This window comes from Osmia bicornis, chromosome 4 (genome assembly GCF_907164935.1).
Source record: "Osmia bicornis bicornis chromosome 4, iOsmBic2.1, whole genome shotgun sequence".
NCBI classification, from domain to species: Eukaryota; Metazoa; Arthropoda; class Insecta; order Hymenoptera; family Megachilidae; genus Osmia; species Osmia bicornis.
In genome coordinates this window covers 10,284,552-10,298,449 of record NC_060219.1, presented here as the reverse complement: position 1 = coordinate 10,298,449, position 13,898 = coordinate 10,284,552, and the positions used below count along the sequence as shown (strand labels likewise).

Below are 13,898 nucleotides of genomic sequence, written 5' to 3'. Positions count from 1 at the left end.
TCGCTAATTCTACGTGTCGAAATATGTTCATAAGATAAAATAGAGGCTCGTTGAATCAGTTGTTATCGACTCTTTGTATATCTTTCTGAAGATAACAGTACTATGTATCATGAAAATAGAAAAAATATTTCTTTTTCAATTTGTTATCAGAATCTGCACGTGGACCGGAAGAGAGTACAATTTTTTTAATTAAACAGATCCTCCTAGTACAATGCCTACTGGTGAAAAGTTAATTTTCTACATGAAGATAATACCTAATTAACCCGGAAGCGAAACGTTTTTCCAATGAATGATAATTCCTGGGGACGCAAGTCCTATTTCATAGGATTCAAAACGTTACCACTTTTTTTTTGTAACTTTTCAGTTTGAAATTCATAAACACTGGTCAAAATCTAAACAAAAAAATTGAAATAAAAAAGAATTATCATAAAACCAAATAGCAGTCTCAAACTCAAGTTATGAAATCATTTACGTCAATTTCTGGATGTAGCGATAAGTAAGTGTAAATAATTAAGAAGAGATAATTATCCCATGCTTACGTTCGAAAGGATCATCACAATTAAAACACAAATCGTCTGGTAACTTTGTAAAAAAAGAATTTCATAGAAGAAACAAAAATGAATAATATTAATCATTACTTGTATCTACAGAGCCAATTTTTACTCTTTTATGTTTCCATAAACTATCGTACAATATATGTATAGGTAAGGGTAAGATTTTAAAATTAGATGTTCATCTCCCCATAATGGTGCATATTAATAATTTTATAATACCTGGGTAACTAACAAAACCGGTTGATGATAATTATTAAAGTTTATACAATATAAGCTTTAACATACCTCGTAATACGGTGAATTTAATGAAGCAACCAATTAAGTTTCATACGCATTTACGCTTCTGCGTCAGAACCATATCGTATTTCAGAATTTCCTCTTTTTTTGCGAGCGCGCGATTAAAATAACAAAACTCAAAAAAAAGAATAATTCTCACGATTAAAATCATTCGGAAATTGCGTGCCATATGATTCGCAGGATTTAGGTATCGTGACCAATTTATTGATGGTAATAATTTGACAAGCTCGTTAAAGCGACCGCTAAAAATTGCATGATTCCGCCAATTATTACTAACTATTTATCTCAAGGTTAGCAAATATATTCGGTCTAACGATGAACATGCGATGAAATCAGTTTTATAGGTAAACACGATAGATCGTGTATGTATGTAAATACATTTTTAACAATAAAAAATGCTAAATCAACCTCAGACCTTCGAAAGCATCAATTTCTTTGTATGCTATTTAAGCTGACCTACTAAACCGCGATAATCGTTTATATTTAACGTAAGTACGACGTGTAGATGTGCAATGTCCGAGAGAACATTATGCCAATCATATGCTGACCCCCTGTACAAGAGAATATACGTTCATACTTTTGATTATATAATAATTTAAAAGAGGTTTCATGTAGGGTACCCAACTGAAAGGGAAGTGATTGAATCGCGGACTTCCTCTGGGTGTAGGACGTTCGTACATAAATAATAGATCATGTGTAGAACACGTACATTAACAAATAATTTCTTATTAAATAGTTTGCATCGAAACTGTTACAGTATTCATTATTTTACAAATGATCGTCACAAATATAGTAGTTCATTCGTAAACGATGATTTTAACAAAAACGTATCTCAGAAACGTTTAAAATTAAAATCAATGTTGCAATGTGGCTTAAACATTGTAATTTTTTAATGTAGACAAATGCATTTGGATGCAAATTATTATCGCATTTAATTGTAATACATTTTTTTTTGTAAGAGAAATTATTTCATACATACATATTGTATATACATATTGATTAAGTTAGATACACTGCAAACTGGATGATAAGAAATAATTATTACAACTCTAACACATATGTTTTCACATAAATATTCACAGTCTTCAGAAACATAGATTACCATAAGCATAGACTAGAAAAATTGAAGAATATTGAAAACATGAATGATTTCTGAAAAAGTTTCTTTTTTTATGTTTGAAGCAAACATTTATTTCTATTAAAATAAAATTGATGAATAGTCAAGGTAATGTCATATTATTAATATAAGCTGTAATAATCTCAAATAATTGTACTTTTCCTAGCGGCATGTTTACAACACAGTTTATTCCAGCTAAACATAAATAAAGTTTAAATTATTATGTTCAATGATCATTAGTTTTTGAGCAAAAACTTCATGGTTACACATATGTATATATATATGATTTATTTTATTACTGTTAAATCCATTTTAATTGATGTACTAATTTAAGCATCAATTGCTCAATTTCTTTTTTTATTGCAATACAAGTAACAAAATTCATCTTTCGTACTTATTGTTATCTTTTTAATAAATATTCGAATAAGCAAATCAAAAAAAACTAGAGAGTATTGTTAATACCATGTGAAACTTATCTAATATTTAAGGAATGTAAGGTTAGCAAATATGAATAGAGAATATTGTTAATTGTGTGCATACAGTCTGTCTATTTTACTTTATGTTATATTTAGATATCTGTTTTGCTTTCATCACATGAAAATGCACACAATGAAAAATTTGTAAAATAGTTGTAAGTGCAACATACTACTTCAGTTAAGCATCAACTGGAAGACATAAATATATAATTGGATATTGAATTTAAAAAAAAAGATATTTACATACATCTTATCCATGCACAAAAAACTGTTCTCTGCATAATTAAATATACATGATTTTGAATGCAATTATGAAAATTTTCTAATATTATGAACATATCAGCACAACTGAAGAAATTTTTTTAATAAATTTAATACTTTATTGAGGATTAATCTTTTATGCTGTTCGCTGAATGATATGGATACCACTATCTGTGTGAACTGGTGAAGATAATTCACCAACTTTAAGAGCAAATGCTGCTTGTTCAAAAGGCTTCTGCATTGCACCTCTATTAAATGGTCCCAAGTCTCCACCTCGCTTAGCTGAACTACAATCGCTGTACTTTGAAGCAAGTTCAGCAAATGTTGCTTTTCCAGATACAATTTGCTCTCTGTAAGCTAAGTTTATGAACACAAATATATAAATTTTTTAGGCAATCATACTCTGTATAATGAAAGACACTGTAACAAAGTTATATGTAGACAAAAAATATATTCATTGGTCTTACATTTGATAAGTTCAAGAGCTTCTTCCTTTGATCTTGTAATCTTTTCTTCCCGCCAAGAAGACGGTCGACGAGAACCTGAATGTTTTACTAATAAGTGAGAACACTGCACTTCTTCTGGGCTATCTCTTTTATTATTTCCAGATGGATTATTTCCAGATGAATTATTTCCAGATGGATTATTTCCAGCAGGTTTATCTGGCCTATCCCATTGACTTTCTTTAGTATAAATATTTAAATAATAATGTTGTCCTGTAAAAAAATATAAAATGTACCGAACAATTTTGTTACTGCTCAACATCCTAGATCAACACAATTTTCATTATATTTAATGTCACCTTAGTTTCAGAGATTTGCGTAAAATATAAAAGATAAGGATTTGGGAACAAATAATCAAACAAATAATGTAATTCCTTTGCAATTACATTTATAATTATAAAATTTTTTGAAGGCAGTGTCAATTCAACAGAAAAATGCCGGCCCTACGTTCAAAACTAACTACCCAGCGAACAATCTATAATTTATATAGAAAAATAATAATGACGAAAAGAAATAATTATATGCAAATATTTCTAAGTTATTAGTTAACTACCGCAAATAAACCTTCATACCGGTAGATCTACTTAAACGTTTTTCCCAACCCGATGGTAATTCTTCGTCCGCCATTGTTATCCAATATTTTTCTACTCTTGTCTCATGCAGTGACTACAGATGCGAAAGACTGGACATGCCTTCATTTTTGAGTCATGATTTATGGGGTTTTAGACACCCCCAGAGAGCACAGCAGGTATAATAATCGCACCTGTTTTACCAGTCCCTATGTAAGCAAATGAACCTGTAAAAACAGTATAAAATGAGAGCAGACTACTCTACGATTTAAATACTGTTGTTGTCGATATGTACCGTTGCTATGACAGCAAAATACACATGTTTCCTTTGTATATTAAAGCTTTGTGATATATACCTAATTATTTTACAAAAAACCACTTTATAAAAGGATAAAATCAAAGTATGACCATGAATATTAATATTGACGAAGTTTTGACCGCGTTAGGATGGCAAGATGGATTTCGAATACCGGTAGCAAACGAAGAGAATAAACAAATAGAAGAAGAAGTAATGCAATTCATTCGGTTTGCGCTAGTTTCATTCATTTCACGCACGTCAATTTTTTACGTTACGCACTTCTTTTTTTTTTAAGTAGTAAACTTTTGCACAGTAGCATGCGTAAATTTAAATTATAGTAGTTTATATGATAGTATTTTACAAAAATATAGCAGTTACTGTTAATATTTCTTAATAATTAATTCATTTTTATAAATAAAAAGATTGAAAGAAAAATCAAATTAAAAGTAAACTTGACCACGAAACTGCAAACCACAGAGGAACGAATCAAAATGATGGAAAAACGTATCAATAATTTAATGACGGAACAAGATATGAATCAAAATATTATAAATACTCATTCGGTACAACTTGAAAACGAAGATCATCATTACCGCCTGAGTTGTAGCACTGAATCCAACCTTCGTCAAGAAGCGCGAAACTTTGAGAAAGAATGGAAATCGGTGAATGAGACAGTATCAAATATTGAAACAGAATTGGAAAAAATGACGAAAAAAATAGAAAGTTCTAAGGAAACAATTAAATATGACGAAAAGGGATTACGAGAACTGGAGGAAATGTTAAGTCAGAATGAAGATAATAATCAATTAATAGAACAATATATAAAGGAAGATTTAAAAGAGTACAAAGTAAATAAAGAATAAAATAAATCTAATAGTATTAGTTTATAGAAAATAATACAATTATTATTAATTCAGGAACTAGAACTAAAAAGGCAGAAACTTAGCACGGAATTACAGTCGTATCGTGACACGATCATTAAAATAACTAATGAGGCCCAAGAGATGAATATTATTCTTAGTAAAACATCGACATTGTATGATCAAACATTAATAGAATATCAACAGATTTTTAATCAATGGAGTGAGAGTGTAACTATGTTACAGCAAAGAAATAATGATATTAAAAATTCTATTCAAGTATGAAGTTTATTTCAAATCTACTATAGATACTTTTTACAATCTTTGCAATAGTTTTGAAACTAGTACATATTATATTACATTGTAATCAGTACAAAATTTGTTATGTAGGAAATTGAAACATTACACGAGATTACACAGGGTAAAAAAAAAGTACTTGAAGAATCAGAACAGTTTTTAAAAGAACAAAACGAAAATAATAAACAAATTGAAGAATCAATTAAAAAATTGGAGAAAGATCTTTTTAGAATGAAAGAGGAACAACAAAAATTGAAAGAAACGTTTGGTACATATGAAAACCAAGTAAGAATATAGACCAAGTAATGTTATTAAAGATACATTAATAATTTCTCTTTTCCTGACTTTTCTGTTCCTTTAAATTTCAGTTAATTATACACAACAATAACGCGAAGAAATTAACTCAGCATATGCAACAAATGCAAGCAGATATAAAACATAAAGAATCACAAATTCAAAAAAAATACACGAAACTGGAATACGTGAATAAACAAGTGTCTGATTTAACTAAAAAATTACATAGTATTGACAATCAGAAAACAGGTATAGAAGAAAAAGCAAAGGAAGTGGAGAATATGATCGCGGTAATCGTTCAAATATCATTCATAATTATTATAGTAACACATTTATAACAGACGAAATAATACAAAAAATTGATGTAGGAGCAAGAAAAAAAGAAGTCCAAGATAACGAAAGAAATAAATCGTTTACAAGCAGGAAATTTACGTGTAATTAATCAAATAAAAGATTTAGAGAACGAGAATAAAATTCTAAAGATGCAATATCAGAAGGAGCTTAAAAAATTCGAATATTTAAACAAATTATATACTAAGGATGAACAAGTATTCGAGGAAAAGAAAGAAGCATTATATATGGTTGAATTCGAATTACAAAAAGCTGAGATGAAATTAGACAGATTAAGAGGCAATGAGTATGATAAGACTGAGGTAGAAAGAAAGCAGCAAAATATTGAAGAGCTACAAAATGTCTTAAAGGAGAAAATGAAAATATCCAAGTTACTACAGAAACAAATTACAAGTTTAGAAGTAAGTCATTTTTAAACAAATCACTTAAAATATATGTTAAATGTATCCTTATTATCTTTGTTATATAGGATGAGATGAGAAAAATGTCAAATAATTTAGCAAATGACAACAATGAATTGGAGTCTTTAAAAAATAAAAGACAAGATCTTGTTCTTCTTATGAATGCTGGAGAAAAAGAACTAAAATCCGCTCAAAATCGTTATGAAGAGAAACAAGTAGAAGAGAGTATGTTAAGACTTAAGGTATCACAAATGGAGAAGACAATATCTAATCTTGGAAACAATGTATATGACTTGGAAAGACATCAGCTTGAATTAGAAGCTGTAAGTTATTAATAAAATAATTGTTAATTTACTGCAGATGAACGTACAGAACTATTTAAACTTTTATTTCACGATTATATTATAATTATTTAGGCGGTACGGGAGCGCAAAGCAGAAATTGCAATACAGAAAGAATCACTAGTAATTCAGAAAAGAGTTGCTAGTAGCGAATGTTCGGAATTAAGATCTGCTATTGCCGAACGAAACATACGAATAAAACAGTTACAGGCAAGATATGATAACTATGTAGCTATGTTAGGTACTAACACTGATGGTACCCCAGTAAATACTACCCATCTGAAGATCCAAAATGCACAAGAAAAATACCTTTTACAAGAAGAAGGTGATAAATTAGATGAAACAATAAGAAAAACTGAACAAGAAATACAAGCTATGGAAAATACATTAAGAATAGTAAATGCTTGTAATGACAAATATAAAGCTACTTTGAATGTAGAGGAGGATAAATCTGAAACAGAAGAACACAAAAAGTTAGATAATGAACTCCAAAATGCAGAGAAAGACTTAAAACAAAAACAAGAACAATTACAATCTTTAACTGAAGATATGCAGGTATTCTATATCATGTATAGTTTAATCATTTTTTTCAAAGGTAAAAACTATATTAGCTTCTAAAATAATAATTTCAATAGAAAATGCAAGAGGATTATGCAAAAATTCTTAAAGATATAGAAGAAACTCAAGAGTATAAAGAAAATAAAAATCAATATTTAACTAACTTAAAACAACAGATCCAAGAACAAAAGGAAAAAATATCTAGAGCTGATAAAAATTTGCAGAATGCTAAGAAAGGTATTCAAAAAATTTTTATGAATACTGGAAACAAAACATTAATTATACAAGAGGTTTGTAATTTATATAAAATATTTTATAGAAAGAATAATGTACAATTAATTAACTTGTTTCTATTTATATTTCTTAGAAAGAGGTACAACTACGTGAACTTCAGGAACAAAATTCTATTGTTTTACAAGACATTGCAGAATTTACAATTCATCATATAGAAACTGAAGCTTATATCAAGAAACTTTTAGCAGTTAAAAATATAGAATTACCTTCTGTTCCAATACTTAATCAGTCACCAGTATCAAGTCAATGTCATAGTAGTGCAAACTCAGTGGTATGTGTGCCAAAAAGTACAAATCGTGGAAGTATTTGTGGATCATCAAGAGGAAGTATTGGACATGTTGTCAACATAGAACCTGAGTTTGAAAGTATACCTATATTATACATAAATACTATTAAATTCTAAATATTTTTATTATATAACATATTATTTATTCATATGGCAATTATTTCAGCTGCTTCAGCAACTAATTCGTCGAAACAAAGTATAAGGCACAAACAGCAATGCGTGAAACATTCTCTACAAACGCAATCAACAAAAAGAACTTTTTAATTTTTTGTAATATATTACATACAAATATATTTTTTATTCATTGTATTCGTCTGCAAAAAATAAAAAAATGAAAAAATTGTATATAATACCAACAGACATTTAACATTTTTAACATCTTTTTTTTTTTAAGTTCCATACAATTTAAACGGTATTTATCGAAACCTCCTAATCACTGTAAGGTTACATATATATTATCGTTATCAAAGAACTTGTAACACAAAGTTGTGTATTGATAGTTGAAATTAAAAAGAACTGTTATCACCATTTATGGTAGTAAGAATCATCCACGTAGCTAAACTAAACTTTTGTTACAAAAGATTGAACGTCTGTAATTTCACGCGATACAAGGTATATAATACGTTATTCAAAGTATATACATAATATAAAATGTTTGTTTCTATATGATTTTAATCACGTTAATTACGTATTTCTTTTTATTAATCCAAACTTAATCACATGTATCATGTTATTTTAAATGCTTTTCTGTAAAGAGCATCTAACCTTACAATAGCGAGAACATAAAATAAATTTGAGAAAAAAGTATACTTTGAATTCTTTTAGTATCACGAAATAATTTCAGATGCCTGACATTACCGAAGTTTCGAGTAATAAATGCTTTGGAGGATGGCAAAAAGTCTATTCGCACGAGAGGTACAGTATATAAATTTGTATCCATAAATCAAAAATGTAGAAATTGTATTAATTTGTTCTTTTATAACAGCTATGAATTGAGATGTAAAATGAATTTTGGAATATTTCTTCCACCCCAAGTGGAAGAAGGGCCTGTTCCTGTTATCTACTGGTTATCTGGTCTAACATGTACAGAAGCAAATTTTATTCAAAAAGCAGGTGCACAAAAATATGCTTCTGAGCATGGAGTAATTTTAGTTGCACCTGATACAAGTCCTCGTAATCTTAATATACCTGGGGAAGATGATGACTGGGATTTTGGAAGTGGTGCTGGTTTTTATGTTGATGCAACAAAGGAACCATGGAATAAAAATTATAGAATGTATAGCTATGTTACTAAAGAATTACTGGCTCTGATTAATGAAAAATTTCCCGTTTTACCGCATAAACAATCTATAATGGGACACAGGTAAACTAGAAGAATGTAATTTAGGATATAAGATTAGTTCATTGCTGCAAATATAAAAATATTTCTGTTCATAGTATGGGTGGACATGGAGCTTTGATATGTGCTTTAAAAAATCCTGGTTTGTATAAGACTGTTTCTGCATTTGCACCCATAAGCAACCCAATCTTATGCTCATGGGGTAAGAAAGCTTTTTCTGGTTACTTTGGTGGAACAGAAACTAATGTTGCATGGAAAGACTGGGATGCTACTGAACTGGCTAAAAAGTATAATGGCCCTCCTTTGGATATTTTGGTTGATCAGGTACGTTATCACGATTACACATAAAGGAAAAACGTATAATAAAATTTGTATCACATAATTTTAGGGAAAAGAAGACGAGTTTTGGAAAGATGGCAAACTATTACCAGAGAATTTGTTGGCCGTTGCAAAAGATGCTGGATTATCATTGGTTCTTAGGTTTCAAGAAGGCTACGATCACGGGTATTTTTTCATAGCTACATTTATTGAAGATCATATTAAGCATCATGTAAAATACCTTAAAAGTTAATTTAATGTATGTTCTTCTATTTTTTGTATATTAAAAACAAATTTTTAATAACACTTTATATAATGAAAATAATCATATTAATGAGGGTACAAAAATATTTAACTCGATTTAAATAAACTGATGCTATGAAATATTAAGCAATCGTTCTGTTGTTTCTCTTTTTATTATTTAAATATTTATGAAAGACAAATTTATTTTTTTCTTATATAATTTATACTTACTTTAATTGATTTTCCCCGATTCTTTAAATCTTCGATAAAATTGATACAATAACATCAATTGAATAACAAAGTAGTTTTAACGAGATTTTGATTGATCACGAAGTTGATGCCAAAACATTAATACTGGTTCGCGTTTTTGCCATATATTAGCATTACCCCATACTTGCCAAAATCTACGATAAATAAAAAGAAAAAAATATGCGGATTTTCGTAGGTTTCACATAAACATACTTACATCCCAAATATTACTCCACCCAAATGAGCTGCATGATCGAGACGCTGCCAACGTAAGAGGCATCCCAATGTATCTACTCCCATCATTGTTTTAATGGCCTAATTATTAATGTTTTTATTACAATTTAATTCATATATTCAATCTTATTAAATACGATTAATCAACCTACCGTACTTGCTGTAAATTTAATCATAGGAAGAAAAATAATAGAGAGGTATGTATTTGGAAATTCAGTACAAACATATCCAAGAATGCCCATTACTGCTCCTGACTAAATTACATATTAATTATCATTAGTATTAATAATATTAATAATTAATTAATAATTATACTCACAGCTCCTAACGAAGGATTTTGTAAACCAATCATAACTTTGTACAAATAACTTGAAAAACTAGCTACCACTCCACTAGTTAAATAAAGTGCCACAAACTGCTCTTTACCCAATTTCTTTACAGCAATAGTAGAGAAGTTGTATAATACATACATGTTGGCCATTAAATGAAGAACAGAAAAGTGAGAAAATGTAGATAGAAGTAATGGCCAACATAAGACACCTTGATCAAAAATAAAAAATTCAATATTTATCTATAATTATATTATAGAAATATGATAAAATATACGACTTACTAGATGCAGGATTACTACAAAAATATCGATTCATCGTTACTCGAAATGCCGGTACATGCCATGATAAAAACACTATGACATTCAAAAAACATATAGGAAAAAATATCTTTTCTCCTTCTGACAAACTATTCCACCAAACCTCCATTTCTCGTCTCCATCCTGTTTTCTAAACGTAATTGAGCTTTTAATAATGTTTAATAAACATCTTTTATATACTTAACATTTGCTTCATTATACGAACATGTATTCCCCATTGTCTGTAATTTCTGATCATCCTATGGGTTCGTTCTCTGATACTCTCATATTCCCAAATGACAGCACCAATAAATGTTGCTCCACTAAACTGGGTTGATGAAAACAGTGAAACTTACAATGTAACAAAAATGGATTATGCTCAGATTAATTTAATATAAGTAAATTCTTGAATACCTTATGTGCTCTTTACATATGTATATTAATATAGATTACTTTGATTCCCTTTTACTTACCATAACTGTAAAGGTAAGTGGTTTCCATATTTTGACAACATGTCCATTTTTATGTTTCTGAAAGTTTTTCGATAATCTTGTTTTGTCCCTTAGCTTACTGAAATTCCTAATTTGTGCATATTTTTGAGCCACATATATTTTAGGTTTAAGCTGTACAAATGTAAAAACGCTGTAAAAGTATAAGAACATAAGTACATAAATTGATATTATTCCTGAATTGATATCACATATGGTAAGCTATTAAATCACTTACCATTTATATACATTATCACCTAAGTGTAAAAATGGTCTGAGAGCCATAATAAAAATAATTTAAAAACTTCAGGAAAACGTCATTAATTGTACCTTAATTTCACAAAACTTTAGACCATAATAAATACATGAAGTTGTGCTCCTGTCTGTAAAGTAATAAACAAATATAGTGTTTTAGAAAAAAATAATTAACTAGTGTAAACTTTATAGCGCAATGCTTATTGTAAATTAATAAAATACAATGTATAATAATAATCAAAGTATAGGCTAGTTACGAAGAAATAAATAGTTAAATCGAATGAAATATAACTTTAATCATTTTTATCTGTACATACGTATATCATGATATTAAATATGTTAATTTTGCTGTATTTGTAAAAGATTATACGATTATATTTAAAAACAAACGCAGCTGTTTCAATTAATTGTTTAACTTACGATTGCACTGTATACAGTGACCAGTGACTAGAGATACGAAACGACCAGATATACTTTGTTCTCTAAGGGTTACGATTTCAGGGTTCTCAGACAACCCACAGGTAAAGTTAGGTCTGTATGTAGGGTTCTCAGACAACCCACAGGTAAAGTTAGGTTTGTATGTAAAGAACGCGGTTGCTATGGCAATCATACCCATTTTTTTCAATAGTACATGTATGATTTCTTTGATTCGTTGATTCGTCAAATAATGTATTTAGCGTATTAAAAGTAAGAAAGTTAAGAAAAAGATATGACCTTGAACCATTTTTAAATGCTGTAAAAATGACGCGCTAAATATATCGCCATTAGATGGTGCTGGTAGTTCTACCTTGAAACAGTTGTGTTATCAAAATCGGTAATGTATCGATTCTTATTAGTTTTATTACTTTAAACATACTAAATTCGTTTTAATGTCAATATTTGAAACATGATACTGATAAAGAACATTTAACAGGTAGAAGAAATGAAATACTATGGAAAAAGGTAAGCAAAGTTTAATTCCGTCATCAACCAACATAAACTCTGTTCAATACGTTGGTCCGGGATACGAAGGATCCTTTAATTATTCAATGTTGCTGTAGACCTGCGCTTGACTGCAATTAGCCCGTGGTCTTAATTATAAATTATAACGACCCCACGGAATCAAAATGTTAATTCGTGCGATCCGTTCACGGTACTGTGCACGAAGAAAAAGGGGCCAAATTCAAGTTCCCATTTCCGGTTCCTTACTTCCTTCCGAGAGGGCACTTATTGCTTCTTCAAAAATTCTTTCAGGTTCAATCATTTTGTTAACATATTTCTCTTCATTCGTGAAGTAAAAATACAAAATTTCATTATTACCAATTCTTATTTTTCTTCGTTTACAGATGAACAATCCACCATGACTGTTGTCCGTCTACTGCTGCCGAGGATATCTCGAGACGAGATGAAGCAACAAGAATACTACTTGGATAATGGGTAGTTGATATAATACGATATAATGGGAGCATAGGATACGGTGGGTGTAGGCGAGGCGTTATTTATGTATGGGAAACGATCGGTCTACAGAGATCGTGGAATCAACAGCTATACTGAATCTTTCGCAATCTTCCTTTTCCCGTTTCTATTCAATATTATTACTTTTACTTAACAGTTCGTCAAGAGGTACGTTGATTTCCATATTATTAAGGACATTTAAGAATCTTTCTTTTTTCACTTGCATCGAAGCTGATAATAAAAACAATTATATAGGTTCATTGGTCCATGTTGATTGAAATCGTTCGATGATGATTCGGGCGTAGCAACGAAATCGTCACGAAGGCCGGCTGTCGCTGAAGCAGATTGTAAGCACCTGTCCTACAGAAAATATCTACCGGTGGATATTTACGACGAAGGTGGCACGGCAGAAGGTTCGTCAGCTGCTACCGCAGCTGAGGTAACCGATCGCCCTCGGACGAGATGACGGCGATATATAGATCGAGGAGGAGTCCGCTTTCGATCCGTGGACCGTGCGCGTTTCCCTCTCGAATTTCTCGACCGGCTGTCTCGCGGTCCACAGATTTTTCAATCTGCCAATGTTTTGCACCCTACATATTTTCTATGGATTATATTTCGCTCGTTAGCTGCTCGAATTCCTGTCATTCTCTTCTATATGGTACGTTGAATCAATCAAGAATCACTTTCGAACGGGGTACATCTGTTGTGCCTGAGAGGAATACTTTGTATTTTATTATTATAGGATTAACAATGTTTCTGTTGCATAATCATCTTTGTGTTTTGATATAGGTATACAGAATTTCGATTGAGATAAAAAACATATAAATGCATTTTATAACCAGATGAAAGTAATGGAGCATCAGCTACTTATCAAACGTGTAAATAGATTCAAGGAGTGCTTTATAAGTGTGCATCATTGAATGCATGCGATATAAACTTATGGCGCGTGGCAG

The 13,898-nt window shown here is 30.1% G+C and overlaps 4 protein-coding genes across 9 annotated transcripts; 2 read left to right on the top strand and 2 right to left on the bottom strand.

The window, feature by feature from the left end:
• Positions 1–1,557: 1,557 nt before the first annotated feature.
• Positions 1,558–7,762, bottom strand: LOC114875848 (peptidyl-prolyl cis-trans isomerase NIMA-interacting 1-like). Its single transcript, XM_029186616.2, has 4 exons — positions 7,678–7,762; positions 3,781–4,004; positions 3,173–3,421; positions 1,558–3,062 (listed from the first exon to the last, which is right to left on the bottom strand). The coding sequence occupies exons 2-4, from the start codon at positions 3,833–3,835 to the stop codon at positions 2,842–2,844; spliced, it is 525 nt and encodes a 174-aa protein (XP_029042449.1). The 5' UTR covers positions 3,836–4,004; positions 7,678–7,762; the 3' UTR covers positions 1,558–2,841.
• LOC114876271 (coiled-coil domain-containing protein 39) lies at positions 4,073–8,085 on the top strand. The gene is made up of 11 exons (XM_046285325.1): positions 4,073–4,285; positions 4,498–4,923; positions 4,993–5,214; positions 5,326–5,517; positions 5,601–5,816; positions 5,895–6,278; positions 6,347–6,601; positions 6,695–7,174; positions 7,255–7,467; positions 7,545–7,836; positions 7,924–8,085. The coding sequence occupies exons 1-11, from the start codon at positions 4,181–4,183 to the stop codon at positions 8,019–8,021; spliced, it is 2,883 nt and encodes a 960-aa protein (XP_046141281.1). The 5' UTR covers positions 4,073–4,180; the 3' UTR covers positions 8,022–8,085.
• Positions 7,807–12,021, bottom strand: LOC114877293 (presenilins-associated rhomboid-like protein, mitochondrial). 6 transcript variants are annotated; one of them, XR_003789543.2, is made up of 10 exons: positions 11,829–11,925; positions 11,495–11,635; positions 11,242–11,410; positions 10,995–11,096; positions 10,754–10,919; positions 10,460–10,680; positions 10,293–10,394; positions 10,124–10,221; positions 9,889–10,061; positions 7,807–7,824 (listed from the first exon to the last, which is right to left on the bottom strand). XR_003789543.2 is itself a non-coding variant. In XM_029189696.2 (9 exons), the coding sequence occupies exons 2-9, from the start codon at positions 11,539–11,541 to the stop codon at positions 9,965–9,967; spliced, it is 1,002 nt and encodes a 333-aa protein (XP_029045529.2). In that variant the 5' UTR covers positions 11,542–11,635; positions 11,932–12,021; the 3' UTR covers positions 9,602–9,964. The 6 variants fall into 6 exon arrangements, 5 of the variants coding, with proteins under 5 accessions (XP_029045529.2, XP_046141279.1, XP_046141278.1 ...); XM_029189696.2 differs by lacking the exons at positions 7,807–7,824; positions 11,829–11,925 and adding an exon at positions 11,932–12,021 and having other exon boundaries at positions 9,602–10,061; XM_046285323.1 differs by lacking the exons at positions 7,807–7,824; positions 11,829–11,925 and adding an exon at positions 11,932–11,999 and having other exon boundaries at positions 9,602–10,061; positions 11,495–11,639.
• Positions 8,149–9,804, top strand: LOC123987710 (S-formylglutathione hydrolase). The gene is made up of 5 exons (XM_046285324.1): positions 8,149–8,369; positions 8,602–8,672; positions 8,743–9,120; positions 9,195–9,420; positions 9,485–9,804. Exons 1-5 carry the CDS (start codon positions 8,289–8,291, stop codon positions 9,665–9,667), a joined length of 939 nt encoding a protein of 312 aa, XP_046141280.1. The 5' UTR covers positions 8,149–8,288; the 3' UTR covers positions 9,668–9,804.
• Positions 12,022–13,898: the final 1,877 nt, after the last annotated feature.